Source organism: Canis lupus, chromosome 3 (assembly GCF_048164855.1).
Source record: "Canis lupus baileyi chromosome 3, mCanLup2.hap1, whole genome shotgun sequence".
In the NCBI taxonomy this organism is placed as follows: domain Eukaryota; kingdom Metazoa; phylum Chordata; class Mammalia; order Carnivora; family Canidae; genus Canis; species Canis lupus.
The window spans coordinates 14,441,623-14,464,156 of NC_132840.1; the positions used below are offsets into that span (position 1 = coordinate 14,441,623).

Consider the following 22,534-nt stretch of genomic DNA (forward strand, 5'->3'; position numbering starts at 1 on the left):
GTACTCTGAGTTTTTGTAAGTAGTTCTTAAAGTACAATTTAACTAAAACTATAACTTCTCTTCCCTACTTTAGGAAGTTTGCAGATCAGGTACAAACTAAATAGATACCAAGAACCTGATGTCATTAACTTTGATTTCAAAAACATGGCGGATGGGCAGCTTCACCACGTGGAGATTAACAGAGAGGAAGGAGTGGTCTTTGTAGAGGTAATACAGTAAATTCAATGGAAGTGTAGTAGTGGTCACCGTTTTGATTTCCCAGCATGGACTGTCAGCAGAATTACGATAATGAATAGACTAAAGACATCCTCCCAGTGCTGCTCTTGCCCACGCCATAGACAGACTGTCAAATGTGGTCTAGTTTTTGAAAGGATAAAGATTCTGTCCAAGACATTACTGATAGTTGATACCAAAAATGTCAATGTTATACATTATTCGGGAGGGAAAGCCATCTATTTTATCATATGTACCACTCAGTAGGGGTATTGCTACTCTAATGAAACCAATGGAATTGTTCACTGTACCAGCTTTTGAAGAAAAGCATGAATGTTTTGGCCCTCTACATAGAGGAAAATTTCGTAGCTGAATGACTCAAGAGAAAATACCAACCTAGCTAAAAGTATCAAGGTGAAAATAACTTGTATCTTTTTTTTAGCTTTACCATAAGTTTTGGATTTCTCATACAGTGAGAAAATTAGACTGATATAAGGGAATAGGAGGTTGGGGTGCACTGATATCTGAGGGTACAATAAGTTTCCATCCTTGTAAATGACTTTTTTAGATTTGTTTTTCTAACTCTTTGGGGACATACTAATTAATTGCCTATTTTATCATTTTCTTTTGTCTTCCTTTGCTTTCTGTTCTCTTCCCAACAAAATGGCATCCCATCTGGCTGTTTAATCTCATGTAACAATTCTATAGATTGACGAGAATGCAAAGAGACAAGTCCACCTGTCATCAGGTACAGAATTCAGTGCCATCAGGTCTCTTGTACTGGGCAGGATTTTAGGTAAGTAAAGGCACGACCTTCCCCTAATCATGACGCATAAAGATCAGAAGAGTCCTATTCCAAATATACACATGTACACATAGGCCACACACAAATTCATCATGCCAAAAGAAATCTCCTGTTTTATTTTAATTACAAAATGAGTGATGATCCAGGCAGAAACTGTACCTTCTCGGAGGTTTATGTAACCATGTGCAGGGACTTCCTGCTGAGCAAGCATGGTCCCTTGATAGTAATGCTTCTGTGGTCTCTGCATAATGAAACATGATATTGTTCTCACACTTCCAAAAGATCAAACAATAAAGGTAAAAATAACAGACTATGTATCACTCAGCTGCCAAATGCACAGGTTGTCATCTAATGATCAAACTAGGCCCAGGCCTAAGAGAGAAGGGAGGGGGGTGCCATTGCTTTTCTTCAAGTTCATGAATCTGCTTTAGGTTCTGGCTTGGATCCTGTTTACCTTGTTGAAATGTGATAGTGACTTGCCGCTCTTCCTGGAACCCAGTGTTTATTTAAATGTGATTATTATTTATATCCACCAATTACTTCTGATATTAGCACTGAAGTAGAAACATACTCTTACCATTTTAACATCAAAATGTATATATATACATTTTTTAATACTTGCCAACAAAGACTAAATGGAAAGAGGGACAGTACGTTTTGAAAGGGTTTTCTTTTTAGTTATAAGTAAATTATAATTTCACATTATTTGGTGGGGGTGGGGGACCTCTTGCAGTCTGATTTTCATTTCTTGTTTGATACTTGACAATAACCTGGAATATTTTGCCCCAAATAGTAAATGGAATGTTTTATTTTTTGAACTCTTTAGCTAAGCTATTTGTACCTTGACTAATCATTCCTTACATTCCCTGTACATAATCTCAGAATCCTGAGAATGTTTGATTAAAACCACGGGTGAATGATCAAAATACTGGCCCTTGAGAAGGTTAATAGTTAAATTTATAAATATTTATAGGCTTTTTAGGACTGTGATGAGCACCAAAATTGTGTGCAATCATTCTCCAAACAAACGGGAAATACAAATTGCAATGTTCTCTCAGTATGCTAGAGTGGACACGTGCAAAGTACTTCTTAGATATTTGGAAACTTAACTGAAAAATTCAAAGTGAGTTTCATTGTGTAAATTATGTAAATTCAACTATAGTAATAAAAAAAATCAAGTAAATATAACAAATCCTGATCTCAAGAGTTCCTCAGTCTAGCAGGGTCTGAGACAAGGCATTACATAAAAATGTAAAACATAAGATAGAAAATTTTAACAGTCATGCATAATGTTAATACAATCATATTTCTGAAGAAATAAAATCTTCAAATTTAATGCCACAGTTACTGATGAAAATACTTTTTGTGAGTAGAAATATGTTAAATGTATTATAAAACAATTGGGAAACTTATCTGCATTCTATTAGGAGGATTGCATTAATTAAACAGAGGAATAATAAGATTCATTATATAAATATTTCCCTTTTTGTAAATGAGTCGAGAGATAAGTAGGGAATTAAAGATGTTAATGTTTTTATTCAAGAATAACATATTATTAAAATGCATATCACTCATACTGAGAAGTAAGATTAAAGTCCAGATTCAACAATGAATTTTATAGTCTGAATCAACTCATTCTTCTAAAAGTATAGATAAGAATTTATATGGCATGTACCTAAGGTGTTGATCTTGACCAAGGGCTAATTGTCTATTCAAGTCATTTGTAATTCAAAGGAAAGTAATAATTTATGGTCAAATTTGGTGTGGTATATGAATTTACAATAAAATATATGTAGTATATTATTATATTTTAATATAGCATATTAATTTATAATAAAATAGATGCTAAAATGGAGCTATTAATTTTCCAGAGAGTGTTCAGTCTTGGAGTTTATTATGTTAGACTGGGTCCTCCAAGAAGCAGTTGCTAAGACAAAATTAACCATGTGAAGATTTTATTCAGGGAACACTTGTAAAAAAGAAAGTGGAGACAGAGCAGGCCAAGACTGGCAGAGCCATCAGATGGCCATGCAACTCTGCCTCCAAATGAAGGAGAGAGAGAGGAAAAGTTAAAAGTATCCTGGAAATCTGTGCAATCTCAGAGGGGTTGAGCAGTCTTTGGGGAACCCTTGAGCCAACTAGCCATCAGAAGAATCTCCTGTTTCCCCAGAATGAGGAACCCCTTAGGAACCTCTGCTATGATCAGCCACCACTGGGAACCACCCACATGAAGCATGGTCTTGGCCCAAGTATAAAGATAGATTTCAGAGTCTGGAAGCTGAGGCTCTTGTTTGATTACTCTCCTCTAGTTGGAGGTCTGCAAAGCACATTCTCGGGCCCAATGCTTACCAATATGTTTTTCCTATTTGGAAGCCTGTGTGGCTCAGATTCATCTAGCACATACTCTGTGATCAACTGCCGTGTATACAGAGAATGCCATTCAGCAAGGTGGACATTACACCTGCCCTCAAAGAGCTCATGGTTATTGGGCATATACACATAATGGTTATACAAAATGTTCTTGTGTATCCAGTTGAGTATAATGTATCCTAGGTTGCTTTAAGATAAAATAGTTCCCAATTACCCTCCAAAAAATGAGTTAAAATATTTGTATCATTTTATAATTTCTGAATATTTCTTTTAAGAGAACAGAATATAAACATTCATCAGTCTTTTTTTGGGGGAGTTGTAATTTGTCTGCCTTTTCAACCAAGGACAGAAGATATGACCCTTCACTGCCACTTTAGATGGAAACCCAGAAAGGACATATTTTCCCTCTTTCAACTTTCTCCATTACTCATATTTTAAATTTAGGAAGAACTGTGAGATAATTTTGGATTATTGTCACTATGAACAAACATTACTAGCAGATACTCAAAAGGAAGGTAAATTTTAGAAATAATATAAAACTGTATTATGACAACACGGAAACCATCTCTAACTCCCTATTACACTTAAAATATTTAAGGACTCAGTAACTTCTACAATAATAATCACTAGCAGTTGGGAACTGTGGTGGGAAGATCAAGGTTTTCACCAGGCAGCTTAGTTCAGATCCTCCTACGATCAACTTCAACTACATTAAATCTGCTCTTCATATTCATAACTCACTATAAAATTAAGCTCTGAATCCTGTATCTAAATACTTTTCTATGTTGTAATAGTCTCATGATTTATTTTAGTAAAAGCTGGATGATGATTTTCACTCACTGTGAGTGCTCTGTATATGCTTTTGCATATTAGAGATCTTGATCAATAGTCATTATTCATCTCTTCTGAGGACGCAGAGCCAGGAGGTACCTCAGCTAACTGCGTGGAGATTAGGCCAGATGTAAATGTCTGTAGTCAGCAAGGAAAGGACAACCACTCAGTCTCCACTGAAGAGCTGTAAGAACAATCTCCAGTGTGTCAGAAATCTTTTATGTAAAACTCCCTTCAGTGCCTAGAGGTGAAGAAAGATCAATCAGATGACTTGAGTCCTGATTGTGTAAGTATATTGTGAAATGACACTTAAGATAATCGTTATTTTAAAAACAAATTTTAAAAGAAAAATACGGCTTAAAACGAAAGCAGTAAGAAATCTTACTGTTTTTTCTTCATCAGGTGGATTTTTGAATATTTTAACAATTAAAACATCCTCAATACATAGAGTGGCTTCATCTTTGTGTTTCCAGAGAATTAGCAACATTATTTTGAACTGGCCATACCTAGAAACTTAAAAACACCTTTCTCCTCATCATGATTCATGAGTATAGATCAAAGTGTCATGTCCCAAAGAACATTCAGGTTGCTGAAACATGTTATCTGATTTTAATTATAGAGCAAATGGTACGGTAGACATTGGGATTTTGTCAGAGGCTCATATAATTAGAAGGATGTGCTCCAGGTGGGAAGGACGAGTCGGCTCCTTTGACAATGATATCACCCTCATCGCTTTCACTTGGCAGTCAAACATAATAAAACAGAGCTCTACTTACACTTCAAAAAAAAAAAAAAAAAAACAAATGATAAAAGCACAAGTCACACATCTCAAATTATATATTTATCAGCTGCCAAATCTAGGTACAATGATAAAACAAGAATAATTTCTAAGATAAAAAAGAGAAAGCAATTGTTTATTTCTTTAATTACTGACATGCTTGAAAATATACCTGCACGAGGAATAAGTAAAAAATCAAGTCATTATCAGGGACTGACACTATTGTGTGAGTGACTTTATTAAAGAACAGGAATTGATGGATGAGAAGAGAGAATGAGGTTGGCAGGAGAGTTGGATACTTCAGGAGTTTGAGGCACAAAGCAAGGAGATGCTGGCCAGGCCAGCCTAGTGATAAGCTATGAGACTGGTCAGTCAGCGTAAGAGCAATGAAATGTGAATTCTGCTAGCGTTGTCTGTTAAGTATAATAGAGGGTTAGAGATGATTTCTGTGTCATCGTAGTACAATTTGATATTATTACCTAAAAATTACCCTCCTTGCTTGATAACTGCTACTCATGTTTGTTAACGATGAGTGGAGTTAAAATTTTGTTACTCTGGTCCGTTTCCTTTGTAAAAATGAGAGGAAGCAGTTTTTTTTCTTTCTGGTCTTCCTTCAAAAAGGAAAACAGTCTGATGTCATTTCTCTGAAGTATATTGTTCACATAGATTAAGTACTGATGCCAAAGCGAATGATTCCTCAATCAGCTCCTTTAAGAGAACTCTTAACTTGGACATTATATAAGGAGTGGTCTTGGGATCCCTGGGTGGCTCAGCGGTTTAGCACCTGCCTTTGGCCCAAGGCATGATCCTGGAGTCCCGGGATCGAGTCCCACATCAGGCTCCCTGCATCGAGTCTGCTTCTCCCTCTGCCTGTGTCTCTGCCTCTCTCTGTGTGTCTTTCATGAATTAATAACTAAAATCTTAAAAAAAAAAAGAGATCTCTCTAAGATGTAATTAATCAAAGGAAATATGCAGGTATAAAGTTGCTTTGCTAACTCATTAAGGTTTTGTTGGGTCACAGTGCCGCACATGGAAAAAAAATCTCAATTAAGACCATTACACAATCTTGAAATTGCATAAAACCTTTCATGGAAAAATGTGTTCACATCTTGAATGATATAATTTAACCTATTGTAGAATGACCGAAAAATCACTGTTCAAAGGCTGAGTGAAGTTTACAGTTACTGTCTATTACTTTTTTATGTCAGACGCGTTATGGTGCAAGAACCCTGACAGCAGCAATTCTCTGGTCCATCGTGGTTTGGGAAGAACCAGGCTGCATCACACAAACTTGGTTCACATTCCTTTGTAATTAATAGGCTCCATTACATTTGTTTTTATGTCCAAAACTCATTGTAAAATGAAGTTCAGAGTTTCTGTTTATGGATTGTTTTTATGTTAGAAGAGTTTTTGAAAAGCCTGAAGATGTTTTTCACTCATTCTGTGCTGAGCAATAGCTTTGGTATATTTAGAGGCAATGACCCATAGGGATCATTGATCTCTTCTGAGGCTGCAGAGCCAGGAAGTAGCTCAGATTTCTGCAGTGGAGATTTAGGCCAGATGTAAATAAAGTGTGTGGTCAGAGGGAAGAGGGTGTCTACTCCATCTCTTAGAAGAGCTGTAGGAACAAATGTTAGTCTCAGTGATATTTTATGTAAAATATCAGAGCCAAGGGGGCACATAAGATAGTTTAATTAGATTACTTAAGGACACCGTGATTTTGTAGATGTCTTGTGACACTTTGGACGGGTTATGTTGAAAGCAGAAGAGAAGTACAGGTCACCCAGAGATACCTAACTATAAATAGCTTTTGTATTAATCAGATTTTCAAGGTTATACCTAAGAGCAGTAGGTTTGGTTGGCAAATAAATTACCTTTTATGAAAAACTTCTCCCTTATCCACATAGTATGTACTGTCTGCTTTGCCATTTTACTTTTCCACTAACTCTTGTTTATTGAATCCTGGTTGTAATTGCATATAATGATAAAAATGCCCTGTTGGGTGTCAGCCCTACTCCTCCTCTGATTTATTGCACCATGCTCTGGCAAGCCTTCTTATCTTTATGGTTTAAAGATACTAAGATTCTTTTTAAATAAAGTCCTTCTTCATAGATATGGCCAACTACTTGGTTTTGTTTTCTGAGTTTTTCTGTTTGTTAGTTAATGGGAGCCACAGGAAATTTCACAAAGCACTCCTTGTGATTGTTCTTCCATTTACTTCATACCCTTTCCAGAAACAGCACTCTTTCCCTGTATAGAAAGGCATTTCATGCAAACTCTAATTCCTTGGTACTCTATTTTTCCTGCAGACCTTTTGTTAAAAAGTTTCTTCTTTAACAAAGCAGAGGTCATTTCCTTTGTTGGAGAATACATTTGAGGCTAATTTTTTAAAAGGCAAAAATCTGAGTGAGTTAAGGAATTTTTATAATCAGAAACATCCAAAACAGGATTGAGTCCTCTCGAGAATTGTGTAAAGCAGGAGACGTCAGTCTTGAATTCTTCCACCCTCCTTGTTTTAATCCTTAACATGATGTTGGTGTTCACACCAACAGGAGTCAGATAATAGGAGAGATAGGTCTTTTTGCTCATTGGCTTTATTAGTGCAATTGTCAATGTCTAGCGAGATATCTAATGCTATGTGTTTCTAAGGCCCACTTTGCTTATGAACAACATAGTATAGCTGTTCATTTTGTTTGGACTCAGTTCTGGGGAGATGGCTGCAAAGACCCTGTGCCTTCACTGGTCGTTCTAATTTCCACCCACTGACTCTCCTGAGAATAGGAATTGTTGGTCCCGCCTGGCATGCAGTGGGGAGCCTGGAGGTTGCCAGTGAAGAAACTGTTGGGAGACTCCTTGTCCTCTGGTTGGTAGGGACCAAAGGCAGGGACCAGCCTAGGAGAGTCTTGGCAGACCCTAAATTGCATAGATCCCTTCCCTCTGCTTGGAAGTGCTTGGCTTGCAGACATCTCTGGACCCCATGGGGAGAGATCAGCATTGAAAACTTCACAGTGCTGATTTCCCCACTTTGGCAAAGAAGGGAGAAACCTGAACCTTGAGGAGTTCCTGAATCCTGCTGAGGATAATATGAAGTTTGAGTCCTCTCTGTCTAGAGGTTATGTTAGTGCTTGATCTGAACCCTCCATGAGGTGGGGCAGCTATATTGTCTACCTTCTCTGGATGTTGGCCAGCCACCTAGGGAAATCAGGGACTGGCAAGCACCTAGCAGATGAGAAAAACAACTCCATTCTTGAGAAGATTCAATGCGACGCCTGGGTGGTTCAGTGGTTGAGCGTCTGCCTTCGGCTGAGGGCATGATCCCAGGGTCCTGGGATTGAGTCCTACATCAGGTTCCACACAGGGGGCTTGCTTCTCCCTCTGCCTGTGTTTCTGCCTCTCTCTCTGTGTCTCTTATGAATAAATAAATAAAATCTTAAAAAAAAAAGATTCAATGACCAAAAAGAAGAAGAACAAGAAGAAGATTCAATAATAAAATAGGGGAAGAAACTAAACCACCAGAATCATCCCCTATCATGGTAAGCCTCTTCAGGAAAACAGATACTATCCTGATGGAAACTTGGTAAGAGGACTTTTCTTTTAGCAAAGCAACCAAAAGACTTTGGGGAACTAAAAAGTATGATTGTTCCAGACCAAAAGTGTCAGTAGGATATTCTTTGTTGTAACTTGAATTCATCACCTAGAAAATCAAATGAATGAAGCGCTTGACTCACGCCAAATTAAGTCCTAAAAAATAAGATGGGAAAAGTAAAATAGCTTAGAGAATATGCAGAGGAGACCCCCCCACCCCCGTGTGAATAATCAGCAGAACAAGAGAATAAAAGAGTTGAAATGAATGGGGTGCCTGGGTGGTGCGGTGGGTTAAGCATCCACCTCTTGGTTTCGGCTCAAGTCGTGATCTCTGGGTTGTGAGATGGAGCCCCACATTGGGCTCCTTGCTCAGAGGGGGTTCTGCTTGAGGATTCATCGCCCTGTGTCTCCTTCAGTTCTTCCCTCTCATTTTCTCTCTCATTGTTTACAAAATAAATCTTTAAAAAAAATGAAGGCGAAGCAACAGTTGTGTGCACAACGTATGAATTTTTTCAGGCTAAAGAAAAACCTTGTATCTCCAGATGAAAAGGGCCCACCGTGTTCTGTGCAAAATTCCTGAATCACAGGTAATCTCACAAAATTTGAGAAAGAAGTAATACAGCCAGAAGATGCTGGAATAATATATGCAGACTACTAAGGGAACAGGGCTATGAAGAGTCAACTTTAAAATAGACACACAAAAATCACCTAATCCATCAAGATAAATTTCTGTTCCAGACACACTCCATCACACTTCCTAACTTATTTCTTCGGAGCATTACCACTCTTCACAATTTTCATTAGTTCCTGTTTCTATGTTTATTTTCTGTCTCTGCGACTAGAATGTGAGATGCCTGATATGCAGGGAATTTGTTTCCTATATCGGTAGCTCTTAAAACAAATATTAATTGATTAACTGCCCGCTTTAAGTTTTAGAATTTAAAGTCTTTTTATACAGTAACTTGTAATATGTAAAATGTTTTGGACTTGAAGGTGTAGTTTTTAAAATTCATCTCGAGGTGTCTGGGTGGCTCAGTCAGTTAAGCATCTGACTCTTCATTTAGGCTCAGGTCCTGATCTCATGAGTCCTGAGATCGAGCCCCGTGTTGGGCTCCACGATCAGCAGGAGTCTGCTTGGATGTTCTCTCCCTCTGCCCCTTACCGCACCAGCTCTTTCTCTCTCTGTCTCAAATAAATAAATCTTTAAAAAAAATAAGGGGGCACACCTGGGTGACTCAGTGGTTGAGCATTTGCCTTTGGCTCAAGGCATGATCTCAGGATCCCGGGATCAAGTCCCACATTGGGCTCCCCTCGAGGAGGCTGCTTCTCTCTCTGCCTATGTCTCAGCCTCTCCCTCTCTGTGTCCCTCATGAATAAATAATAAAATCTAATTAATTAATTAATCAAAAGAAAATTCATCGCGTCTCAGATTTGTACCGAGAAGTGAATCTATCCTATTTACATTATTTTTTGGTTCAAAAGGTAAGATTTTTTAAAAGTCTATCAAGATTGTAATCAAGATTTTTAACATCATAGAATGAATGAAAAGCACCCTCCTGATTATGATGCTATTAATGTATATTTCCTTTTCCTTTCTTATTAAAGTAAAAATTCTGAAGCAAGAATGTTTAGAATGTCTTTCTAAACATAAACATCGTTCAAGTGAGTGAATGCTGTGTTTTGGTACTAAGTTAGTTCTCAGTGTCTATAGGTGGATGGAATGGCTTCTATGTAACATAATGCTGGGGTTGGGGGTCACCCGTAGGTTCAGGGAGCCGTGAACCTGGCTACACAGTGACACTGGAATGCCACGTGTCCATCTCCCCCACCAGGAGAGTACTGTATAATCTCTCGGATTTTCAGATTCATGATACTAAACATTGAATCAGCATTTTTATCATTAGGTATAAAGTGGGAATGAAAGTGGGACAACACGGGCCTTCTTCAGCATTCTTAGTATAACAAGACAGGCTCAGTCAGAGCCAGGTTGTCTGGAGTCACTTCAAGAATAGCTGCTCTCAAGCCAAAAAAATAATAACAAAATAAATAAGAGGCACTGCAGAAGGTATGAAGGGAGCAAAGGAAACAATGTGTCAATCAGAAAGCAGTTCTTAAATAGCAGAGCCCTGGGATTTGGAGCCCAACAGGCCTGACTCCTGCACCCAATGCCCACAGCTCCGCAGCCCCAGGCAGTCAGGACGGTTCCGGATCCCAGTGTCCTGCCCCTAGGACTGCAGTCAGACCCTCAAGGCTACTGTGAGCTGTAAATGGGAATATGCAGATCCCTTAGAACAGTGCCTAGCACATGAGAAATACTCAATAAATACTTAATACCTGTGACACTATTTTGTAAAAAGAGAAACAAAAATGTGAATTGGGTCTGTGTCCCTGTATTACATGCAGAGCAGGTGAGAGCAGTCCTGCCATGCTTCTGGTCACATTGGGTAGATGTGTGCCATTGCAGTCTGATAACATTTGAACTTTAAAACTCTACAGTTAATTCCTCTTGTTTAGATTTCAGGCTCGCCAAGCATAAAATATAAATATATACTTCACCGTAAGACCATAAATTAAGGGCAGCCCAGGTGGCTCACTGGTTTAGCGCCTGCCTTGGGCCCAGGGCCTGATCCTGGAGACCCCAGATCGAGTCCCACGTCAGGCCCCCTTCAGGGAGCCTACATCTCCCTCTGCCTGTGTCTCTGCCCTTCTCTCTGTGTCTCTCATGAATACATAAATAAAATATTTTTTTAAAAAGACCATAAATTAATATTCTGGCGCTCAAGCCAATCTCCATTTCACAATGTCATAGACTGTGACAATAGTCACAGTCACAACAGTTAACAGAGTTAACTAAACTCTTGCTAACTAGTTTTGCTAGTTTAGTTAACTAAACTCTGCAGCCAGACCGAATGGGCAATTGACAGGGGAACTCCAGAAGCTCACCTTTCCCTCTAGCTTCTGTGATTATGTCTCAAAAGCTGAGCTGAATTCATCTCCAAAGCAGGCAGCACTTTAATCTTTTTACTCCAAGCCCTATCCCAAATCATATTCCATCTGGGTTAAATTTACCATCTCACGAACCCTTCCTTATCAGTTCAAAACCCGGCCCATTCTTATGGAGGCTTCAGTCATTTCCAGAGTTCCCCACATCATCGTATTCAATGAGCCATACTTAGAAATTTGCCTTCGTTAGCTTAGGCTCACCATGGAGATTCTAAATGGATCTGACTCTTTTAATAAAGCCCAATAAAGGGGAATCGAGTCTACTGTGTGTATGTTGCTATTGTATTATCAGACTCCGGACATTCCATCTGCAGCCTTGCCTGTTTGCTTGTGCCCGGTATTAAGATCTGGGTGTTTCTTTGGATCCGCAGAACACGGCGACCTGGATCAGGAGACGGCGCTGGCCGGCGCACAGGGCTTCCTGGGCTGTCTCTCTGCCGTGCAGCTCAGCCACGTGGCCCCTCTGAAGGCCGCGCTGCAGCCCCGCCACCCCGCCCGCATCACCGTCTCGGGACAGGTGACAGAGTCTAGCTGTGTGGCCCAGGCTGGCACTGATGCCACATCGAGGGAGAGGACACACTCCTTTGCAGGTGGTGTATGGCTCCTCCTTTACGCAGTGCCGAACACCCTCATCCCCTGGACGTTTACTGAGTCTTCCCATGCTGCTGTGGCAGTGTGTTCGCACAGTGGCTTCTGGAAACTGGTTTTGTTTGTTTGACTCCCAGTTCTCTTTGCCATTTCTTTTCTAGATTCCCAACGCTTGTTCATGTGGGCCACAGTATTTGACACTGCTGATGTTAAAATAATTGTCGACAGAGATCCCACATTGACCTCCATAATTCTGCTCTGGTTTAAAATGTTTTAAGATTTTTTTTTTTTCAAAATGTCTTCTTTTTACTTCGCTATATCACTCCCTTCCCCTGTCCCCTTTTTTATCCTTTAATTGCAGATCATTCAGGAACAAGAAACGACAGAGAACCCCTAGCTAATGCAATCAGAAGTGACTCTGCAGTGATTGGAGGTAACAGAAAGCCAGGATGAGCTCTTCTTTGGTACTTCTCATTACTAGGAGTGGTGACTGTTTAGCATCAGAGAAACTATGAAGAATCCACACATATCCCCCACGTCAGGCACTGAAGCCTGAGGTCAACGAGGGTGGTTTATTATTTATACTGGATTGTCTTTTAGAATCTTCTTGAATTCCCGAATTCCTTGAAGATTTTCAGTATAAATAATTGATAATTTCACCAAGGCGCCACACTCAAAGAATAGTTCCTAAACTGTGTAAAAATGATTCTCATTTAGCTTGAAAGTGGCCTCTTCTACAGTCCCTAGGGAATTCTGTGTATACTTGAGGAAGAAGTACTATTTTTGTTGGTCTCTTGGACTGTGTTGTACTGCTTCTGCAAGAGTTTATGTAAAAAATCAAGAAACCCTTATATTGTGGTCATGCTCAATAAAATGGATATGTCCATGCTTTAGGTGCTCACATGAATGAATATTACATTTTTAGTTGCATTTTTGTCAAATATTAGGCTAATGGAATAAAAATGATTCATAATTCTTTTAAATTGCAGAATTAACACACAAAATTTTAAAGTATATCTTCCTGGCCATGAAACAGTATTCTCTGAGACATAATCTATTTAAAACCAGCCTCCAAAACATAGCTTCTTCTTCCCAATGAATGGTCCTAGGAAGGTTATTAATCAGATCATGGAAATGCTAAGTGGCTCACCTTTTCTCCACACTCTGCATATGATAAGTATATAAAAAGTAAACAGTTATTTTATTACATTGCCAGATAATGTGATGACTCTTTTACATGGGCAGTTTATGTGAGCTGATCCATTTTGTTCTATTTTTTTACACCTCTACTGATCCAAACATCAACTTCCTTTAACTAGCTAAGATTTTCCTGAGGCAGAGAACAGACTAGTCAGATCTTTGTGGGATATTAACAATTTAAAGTATTTTTCTTTTATCAAACTAATGGTGTATGAATTCAAGACACATTAAGAGAATTCCCATCGAGTCATGTAGCAAGCAAAAAACAAACAACATGACCTGCTTAGAAGAGTAGTTAATAACTGCATGTCTAAAAGAAATGCATCAATATATTATTATTAATACATTATATGGTAAAAACTCATTTAAAGCTATAGCATCTAATGTGCTTCATATTTTAAACTAGGATTTCTTGCCAAACAGATTGTCTTTTCTCATGATGGTGCTTCGTTTGTACATTTTAACTCGTATAGATAGAGGGAGACAGACGCAAAGATAGATATCCATAGAGTGATTGGATAGTCAAGCCAATGTTAGAACAAAATAGTTAATCTGCTAAAATAGTATTGCTTGGGGCAGAGCCCATTTGCAAGATTTATAGAATAAAGGAGGGGTGTGTTGATAAGTCATTCTTTGTTATTCTGGAATGGAAACAAGTTCTAGGCCACCTGTGAAATCTCCCTTGGCTGGAATGCAGAGCGCAAGAGGGACAACATGGCCATTTTGCAGCTCAGGAGGCTAAGAGTCTAGGAATCCAGTGGTGTCTGCTTTCGGCCATTGCAGAACTGAGCTTCAGAAGCACAGCAGCTGGGCATGGCCATTTAAGCTCAGAAGGCCCTGCCTGGGACCACGTCCGATTTTTCTGCTAAATCATAGAATATCATCCTCTGGGGTGTTTCTCCATCTGGTAACATCGTAGTATAATTTTTCATCCCTTGTCTAGTTACTCGTAAATTGCACCCACTGTGTAACAATAATTAATCCATTTAAAATTTCTCCAAATTGGCTAATCACCCCTTGCTCTACATTTTGTATGATCTTTGTCTTCACTTACAAACACTGAATAATGTAAGATGGGAAAATTGTTTAATTAAGACATTTAAAACTGGTGGCCCAGATATTATAGAGGGTTTCTGGCCGGGCTACAGGATATGAATGGTGAGATTTAGACAAAAAGAAAGCTACGTAATTTCTTCATAAAAACACATTCACACGGAGCTTCAGATGGCAGTGTCATAGAGTACAGTGATTGGCCATATTTTATTTAGTGGGTTCTTTTTTTATATATATAACAGGTTAGATCAAGATTTTTCTTGGACATGACAAATCCTGACATAATACCTTCCTCAAATTAAAAGAGATAAATCACATACATGGAACAAAAGAGTTCCAGAGTCCATTCATAATTATGACTGTCTGGATGTCCTATCTGGGCCACTGTAATGTTGATGTCTGTTTTATAATTGCTGTAACCTGCTCTCTGTAGTAGACTTCATCAGGTTTTCACATTGAAATTATTCAGAATATCTCTCTTAAAACAAGAGGCCTATAACAAGAGGCCAGACAATAGAAAGAATTATAGCAACTCAACTAATGAGTGGCCAATTATATAACAACAAATGGATTTTACTATTAAAATTATTATTTATTAATATGATTAATAATAACAAAAATAACCATATCCATTAGTAAATTCTTCAGATTTCAAGTGCAGAATTTGGTTGCCACACTTATATTAGATTTATGAGCAAGGAATTGCTGTCTTTCTCAGGTAAGGTTGACCCAGCCAAAAATCAGCTCAGCCATTGACAGGATTATGATTTGCTATAGTGAATCCACGCCTTAAATCATGTGCTCAGGAATCCACTGTGATTGGTGGAAATCACAGTTTCTGGTAATTATGATTCAGTGTGTTAGCTTGGTGGACTCCATTAGAGTTAAATGCACCTAACTTAAACTGAAATGAAGAGCCTTGGCTTTACAATATGACAGTTGATCCACAGTAATGTTTTCTCTGTAGTTATTTTTGCCTAAAAACAACTACATAAGTTAATACTTCCTCTGTTTTCATTAGAAAAGTCTTAAGTATTAGGAAATTCTCAAACTCGTGGTGACAGGCATTAGTGTTCCAAATTCTGTTTTTCATTTGAAAGCCTGACTTTTATCACTGGCAACATATATTGTCAGTTGTTTTTCTTGAAGTGACAGGCTGACTTCACTCATTTCAGAGAAAGTATCTGCCGAATATCTGAGTCAAAACAATCATAGTTTGGCAGTCATTCTTTCAAAGAAAACTGGTGATCAGAAGCAAAAAAGTAACTAGTTGAGCTCACAAGTCAGCTGTTCACACAAGCACTTTTCTTGGAGACAGCCATCACACTTGGAGATACACCCCAAATACTTTCGATTTCATCACCCAACATGTTAAAAAGGCATATAGCTAAAAGTCAAGATTTCATAAAATAAGTAATTTTTAGTACTTCATCAAGGACACTCTTAAATGAATCTGGCTTTTTTTCCTTTCTGTCTGGGGTTGTCTGGCAGTATAATAATGAATTCAGTTTGGTATTAGTTATTATTAGTTTGGTAGCCTTGCCTTAATTCATGCTAACGTACCAGGAATTTTACACAACCCTGTTTTACATTGACGGTGGATATGTCAACACAATGGAAAAGGAGTCTTAGAATTATTATGAAAATAGTTTTGACTCTGTGGACCTTCTCCAAGTGTCCTAGGGACCAACAGGGATTCACAGATCACACTTTGAAGAACCACTGGCTCAATGTAATGCCAAGGTTGAAAATCATATATTGGCATAGTTAACAATTGTGGTATTTAAATCTTTTATTTACAACCAGATGCTTCAAAATATCAATATTCCTCATATAGAAATACCCTAAATAATCTATATTATTTGTATGAACATATTTAAGTAGTCAGGATTATTCAGAGACATATATCCTGTTCCTCCTATTCAGCAGTATGGCAAACTATTGAGAATCAACTGAATTACAATGTTTAACTATTTAAGCACAAAAGTACATTGAATTATTTTATAAGATAATGAAAATTTGTGTATTAATATGCAGTGACCGCATGGTCTTAGGGGCATGTCAAAAGCATCTTGTGTTTAATGTAAAAACACTAAAAAAATAAAATAAATGGAAATGTACTGAATAAATCCAGTATGATATACATGCAGAATAAATGGAGGCAAACCTATAGGGCTGATAGAACTCAGAAGCAAACTCAATGTATCATGATACCATCTGATCCAGAAATACCCGAGGTTTTCATATTTTTAATTTATATATACTAGATGCTTGATTTATGTAGAAAATAATTGTTATGACTTATTAAGCACTGAAGTCAGCAGAGCTTCTATTCTGACAAAAAATTCTGATTTTGCGTTGTTTTTCTCTTCTCTCACTAGGTTTGATAGCTGTTGTGATCTTTATCTTGCTGTGCATCGCTGCCATAGCCATTCGCATTTATCAGCAGAAAAGGTTATACAAGAGAAATGAGGCAAAAAGGTCAGAGAATGTAGACAGTGCTGAGGCTGTTTTGAAAAGTGAGCTTAATATACAAAGTGCAGTCAATGAAAATCAGAAAGAGTACTTCTTCTGATTGGCAGCTGTGATTTAACTTGCAATTCCAACGGTCTGTTTTAATAGCCAGGGGCTCTCAACGGACAAGAAAATGTTCTTACATTGAATGTACAGGCACTGGATTTGCAGTACTGCCATCTTGCCATATCCAGACTCGAGATGGCCCCAGGAGGTCTCATCCAGTGACGTATTTCCCATAGCAGTCGTTCTATAGAACAAGGAATTAGATATTGCTCTTAATTTCCAACTGTTCTGATAGAATCTAAAACGGAAGTTTAACTCACTTGATGACTACGGTTTTTAAACTGTAGCCCTGGTCTCTCAACCATGTGATACATCAGTTTCGTTAGAGATTAAAAAATTGGACTATACTGACCTTGCTTTATTTGAGAACATGCGCTGTGTTTGCTTTAGTGTCCCCCATGGTGTTATTCATAGACCTGGAAATGCTTCTCAGATCCTGTTTGGCTGGTGTTTGCATCTGCAGTGGCCAAAAATATATCGACCCCCTCTGCCTTTCTCTGTATTACATTCAATACAATTTATCAGTAGTCTTGAAAGATGTTTTGTTGTCATTGGTTTGATTGTATTGCTGTTTTTCTATTTGACTTTTCTTAATGATTTTGAATTTTGAATACATTAGGTTTTGAGCGTCAGACTTCAGCTCTGAACGTAAAATTCATATGTAACAAGACTCAGAGAGTGCATTGGTTGTCAGTGTGTGACGTCCTGCCTTTTAAATTTCTCATAATCTGCTATCATTGTTCAGTAGTGGCAGTAGGTAAGACACTGGATAATGCCAGTTTCCCAAAGAATGTGAAATGTTTGCAACTACTAAACTTGTTGATATAAAAAACACGGTTCTTAACAATGCAAAAAACTTATTTTTATTTACAACTGTAGTGTCTCATATGAAATATACTTTTGAGAATATTTTCCCCGAACCTTATGCCGGTTTTCATAGGTTTGTGCTTATGGTTTTCTAAAGCTTATCACCAAATATTCTTTGATCTCCCTTAACTATATTCCATGGAGCATATTCCTTATGTATTAGGAAAAAAGAGACAATTTGAAGTGGAGAGCCCTATTCCCCATTCTAAAACATATACTCCTTCAGACATACATTTTTCTGAGTACTGATCTCCAGGACAGACTTTTTGAAATACAAGCTGCAACTATGCCCCCTTTTACTAAAACCAATGGAGTGGTTAAAGGATGCTCACTCTAAGGGGTGATGCCGTATTATATGATCTGTGCTAAGTTTGCCATTCTGTCCTTTCTCATTTATGGTGATGGGGCGATTTCTTAAAAAGTACCAAAAATCAATATAACCTACTAACTAGTGCGTTCCGATTAGGGTGTATATACATACCAAGAGATCAAAGAATTATCAGTAACCTTATGAAACTTGTTGCACTAATGGATTTTGAGGCAAAAGCAAACAAGATGCGTGCATGTTGTTATCTTAAAATTTCATAGGCCAATTATATAATAAAGGCACATTGCTATTTATGCTCACACGTTCCAGGTCCCTGGCAAAGAACAATTGGATTCCTCAATTTTGTAGACACCAGAACAATGTGGAAATACATAAATTAAGCATCTTATTTCCCTTTTGAACCTCCTTACAAAAGCTGCCTGTCTTTTCTATAGCACTATATCCATTTTGCTGTTTCTGTAAATGCCTGACTAAATCTTAGGATATGGATTAACATAGTAGTTTATGAAGGACCTATATTGATAAATGGCATACTTTTTTTTAATTGAAAGACTTGAAGAATTGAACACAGAAATGGTAGTTTTTATTTGATGCAAAGCTGAGTACAAGCATCATAACAGCCCTGAATCTGTTGCAAGTGTTCATGTGATTTAGTAGCCGCATTAACCTGGCTGGGATGTAGACAGGTTTATAGATGGTGAAGCCTCATGGTAGTGTGTGGTCCGCACTGCTAGAAACTGCAATGTTATGGCATCAAAGTGCATTGATTCATCATATGTCATGATTTTCATGTCCTGATTTGTAATCTATTCCTTCTTTTTTTCTTAATAAAATGCATTTTTGAAGTAAAATGCAGAATATATTTTAAGAGACGTTGTATAAAAGTTTAAAATGAGGGAATTATACTGGATTTTCATTTTCTTAAAACAGTAAAAAGATGTGTAGATGTTCACCTTCTTTACTGGTGGTCTGTATTTTTTCAAGTCTTTTGGTACATTCTGTGATTATTATGAATTATTAACAAAAACTGCATTTGTCATGTATTTTCCTTTTGAATGGACACAAAAATGGAAAAATGTTTATTGATTATAACAAGTGAAAGAGGCTAAACCGTATTTAAAGTTTTGCCAGAGACAATACCTGTCAGCAATTGCTTGTTGAAATGTTTTGTATATTTAAATTGGGTCATATCATTTCACTTCAGCAGAGAGCTTGGAGAGTGAGCACTATATTGATACATGGGATTATATGAAGGAATATAGTGCACCCTTCTATAATATAAAAGTTTTAAGAATTCCTTACCTGTGATTTCAAATGAAAATGATATATAATTAACATTCTCTTTTTGAGATGACTAACTTTCCAAATCTCATTAAATTCAAATGTGCAATATGCAAATAGAGGGGAGTTAGTGTGGCATTGAAGACTTGCCTCTATGAAATGAGGATCATCTCTGGAAAAATGACATCATTTCGTGGAAGCTGCACCACTGAGACAGCCCTGTCCACTCCAGGAAATAGCTTCATTTCTTTAAAAATCCTGTCCCAAGTGTCACTCTTTGAAACACATTTAACAAATTCTTTAGATGATAAGGTAAACAAGAAGAAGCAGCCAGACAACCAACTGAACAGAAGCCAATTATTTAAAATTGTTAATGTTAACAAATAAAACTGCCAGTTGTTTTACCAGCAAAAATGGGTTTGTGCAGGAAGAGCGGAAAAAATGTAATCCAAGACAAGCAACCTATGGCAAAATCATAGGCAAGTTGGCAGATCTAAGGGGAGAAATGCTGTTTGGTAGAGCAAAGGGGGAAGTTGGAAAGCAGTTGTCAACAAAAATCCTTTGGAATAAGCTGGGAGTTAGAAACGGAGTGGCTTTTCATTGGCTGAGTTGTGACTGTCTCTCATTGTCTGGGCTGTTGCAGGGTGTGGGAGGAGGAAAGCCCCTCCTCTTGCTGGGGTAGTAAGGTGGTTTCCAGTGCAGGGTGATCTTTCCCTATGGGTCAGCAATTGAGGAGTTGTGGGGGTGAGGGCTCCCCCGGTTAGATTCCCCACTCCCTTCTAAATGAGGTTTCCTTTTACAAAGTTTCACAAAGTCATCTTTCATTCGTTGGTATTGTCCTTTGTATATAACAGAACCTTGGAACAGTGTCCATCACACAACTGGAGAGCACTGGTATGTTATTATATAATAATATATATTAGTATGAACAGCTTAGTTTTACATGAAATGTCTGGGATGCAGATATATGAAGTGATGTCCCCAAAGGGATACAAAGCAATGTGGAAATGCTGAAGGTGTGACTAGAATTTCCTTTTTACTGCATGTTTGCTGATCTTAGTACTTCCAAGACCTAGACTTTCGAAAGTTACTTAGTGGTGTAGAAAATTTGAAGGATCTTGGTGTCCTCTTTGACCAGAATGACCTGTAATCTTTCCCCTGTCCTTTAAAATGAGCCTAAACCTTTATCTGGTAGGTCATATTTGGTTTTCTTTAAACAAGATTTATTATATCTATGGCCTTTGACTTCAGACAGTTGTAACTGGAGCACTTTTATATAGTCTTTGTGAGATACACACACAACATGAGTTAAATCTGACGGACTGAGTCACCAAATATTTTCCTATAAGGAGAAACAGATGATGTAGACTCAACTCCTATCAACCTGTTCTTCAGTTGATTGTTTGTCTTTACAGTCCTTGTGTCAACTACATGATAAATCTACCAGGTACCTTCAGGATGTGCTGGCAGTCTTTTATTTTTCCAGAGTTTGGGTGATGAAGAGTGGTAACAGGGAAGGAAAAGCAGAAGCCAACTGTCTGTGTGTTGGGGAAACATATGAGTGAGCACATCCATGTGTACGAGAAGGAATACAGAATGAGGAGAAAGGGGATATGAAATAGTTTGCGTATAATTTAGCAAAAGAGTTGGACTTTTGGTGTGGCAAGAGCTTCCCTGGGGGCTGGTTTTGAAGATTTGCAAATGGAAATAAATGGGATGGAAAACAATCTGACTCACAATTACAATGGCTTCTCCAGTACTATATATATTTTTTAATTCTTTTCCCTATTTATAACATTATATTTAAATTTTTGTTAAAATACATAAGCATATTTTAAAAATGAAACCAGCATAAAGAATCTTAGAAGGAAAGAAAAAAAAAGAATCTTAGAAGGAAAAACAGCTCCATGTTGCCATATCCCCTCCCTGTCACTTTCAGCTCTTTGAGCTGCTCTGCTTCCACCTCTTAATCATATGGCCTAGTGGACTGGGTTCCCTGGGAGGCAAACTTGGGAACAGCCGTTATCATAAGGGGGCATTTATTGGGGGATAGTGTCCCCATCAACATCTGTGGGGAGGGGACCGGTCAGGACAGGTCAGATGGAGAATCTGGGCTGCAGGGCGGTCCCGATAAAAGGCACAGCCAACCCTGCTGATAGAGCTGCTCCAAGATGTTCCGAGTGGGAGTGAGAGAGCTGGGCATTAACGCTGTTGAATGAAGCAGGCATTGGATGTTGACTGCCCGGCAAAGTGGGCTTGAACTTGGACAAATGGTCTCGGCAGCTGCAGCAGCTCCTAAAGAAGGAGGACAAAAACTGATTAGCATCTGGGGAAAATAAATCATTTGGTTCTGCGAGAGGGATCTGGGTGCTCACAGCTCAGCATCCCTGAGGGCTCACCTCCTGTGCTGCTCAGATCCCCCATCACACAAGTTCTGGGGTCGGCTCCTTCAGGATGCTGGTGAGCCTCACTTCCTGGGAACTTTATATGAGGAAGGAGGATGGAACAGACCACAGACCCTGCCCCAGCGGGTGGTCTCTTGACTGCAACTGGTACTCATTCTCTCCCTCCTCTGCTGTCCATGCAGGACTCCTGTAGCTCCAGCGGACAGCCCTGCAGAGTTTGAATCCTTGTCTCCTGTGACCTCTCAGGCTATAGCTACTGTTTTGTTTTTGGTTTTTGGTTTTTGGTTTTTTTTTTTTTTTTTTTGGCTTTTAAGATTTTATTTGAGAGAGAAAGAGAGAGAGCAAGCACAAGTGGGGGAGGGGAGGGGCAGAGGGAGAGGCAGAAGCAGACTACCCACTGAGCAGGGAGCCCAACACAGGGCTCGATCCCAGGACCCGGAGATCATGACCTGAACCGAAACCAAGGGTTGGATGCTTAAACTGACCGAGCCACCCAGGCTCTCCAAGAGATTTTTTAGAGTTGTATATTTCTCTGCTGCAGATGACATGGAGTTGCTTCTGAACCTTCGATTTTTGAAGTGTGATGTTCCCATTGGTGATGGCCAATGAAATCTGTATGGTGTCTTTTTCTACCAATGATATTACCA

The 22,534-nt window shown here is 38.5% G+C and overlaps 1 protein-coding gene across 1 annotated transcript in view; it reads left to right on the forward strand.

The window, feature by feature from the left end:
* CNTNAP4 (contactin associated protein family member 4) overlaps positions 1-19,158 on the forward strand; it is a 241,907-nt gene extending 222,749 nt beyond the window's left edge. Inside the window, exons 20-24 of the mRNA XM_072818909.1 lie at positions 74-207; positions 922-1,009; positions 11,957-12,175; positions 12,535-12,606; positions 16,808-19,158. Of these exons, the coding sequence (XP_072675010.1) occupies positions 74-207; positions 922-1,009; positions 11,957-12,175; positions 12,535-12,606; positions 16,808-17,001 (707 nt within the window). The 3' untranslated portion in view covers positions 17,002-19,158. The remainder of the gene's footprint in view (positions 1-73; positions 208-921; positions 1,010-11,956; positions 12,176-12,534; positions 12,607-16,807) is intronic.
* The last annotated feature ends 3,376 nt before the right edge of the window (positions 19,159-22,534 follow it).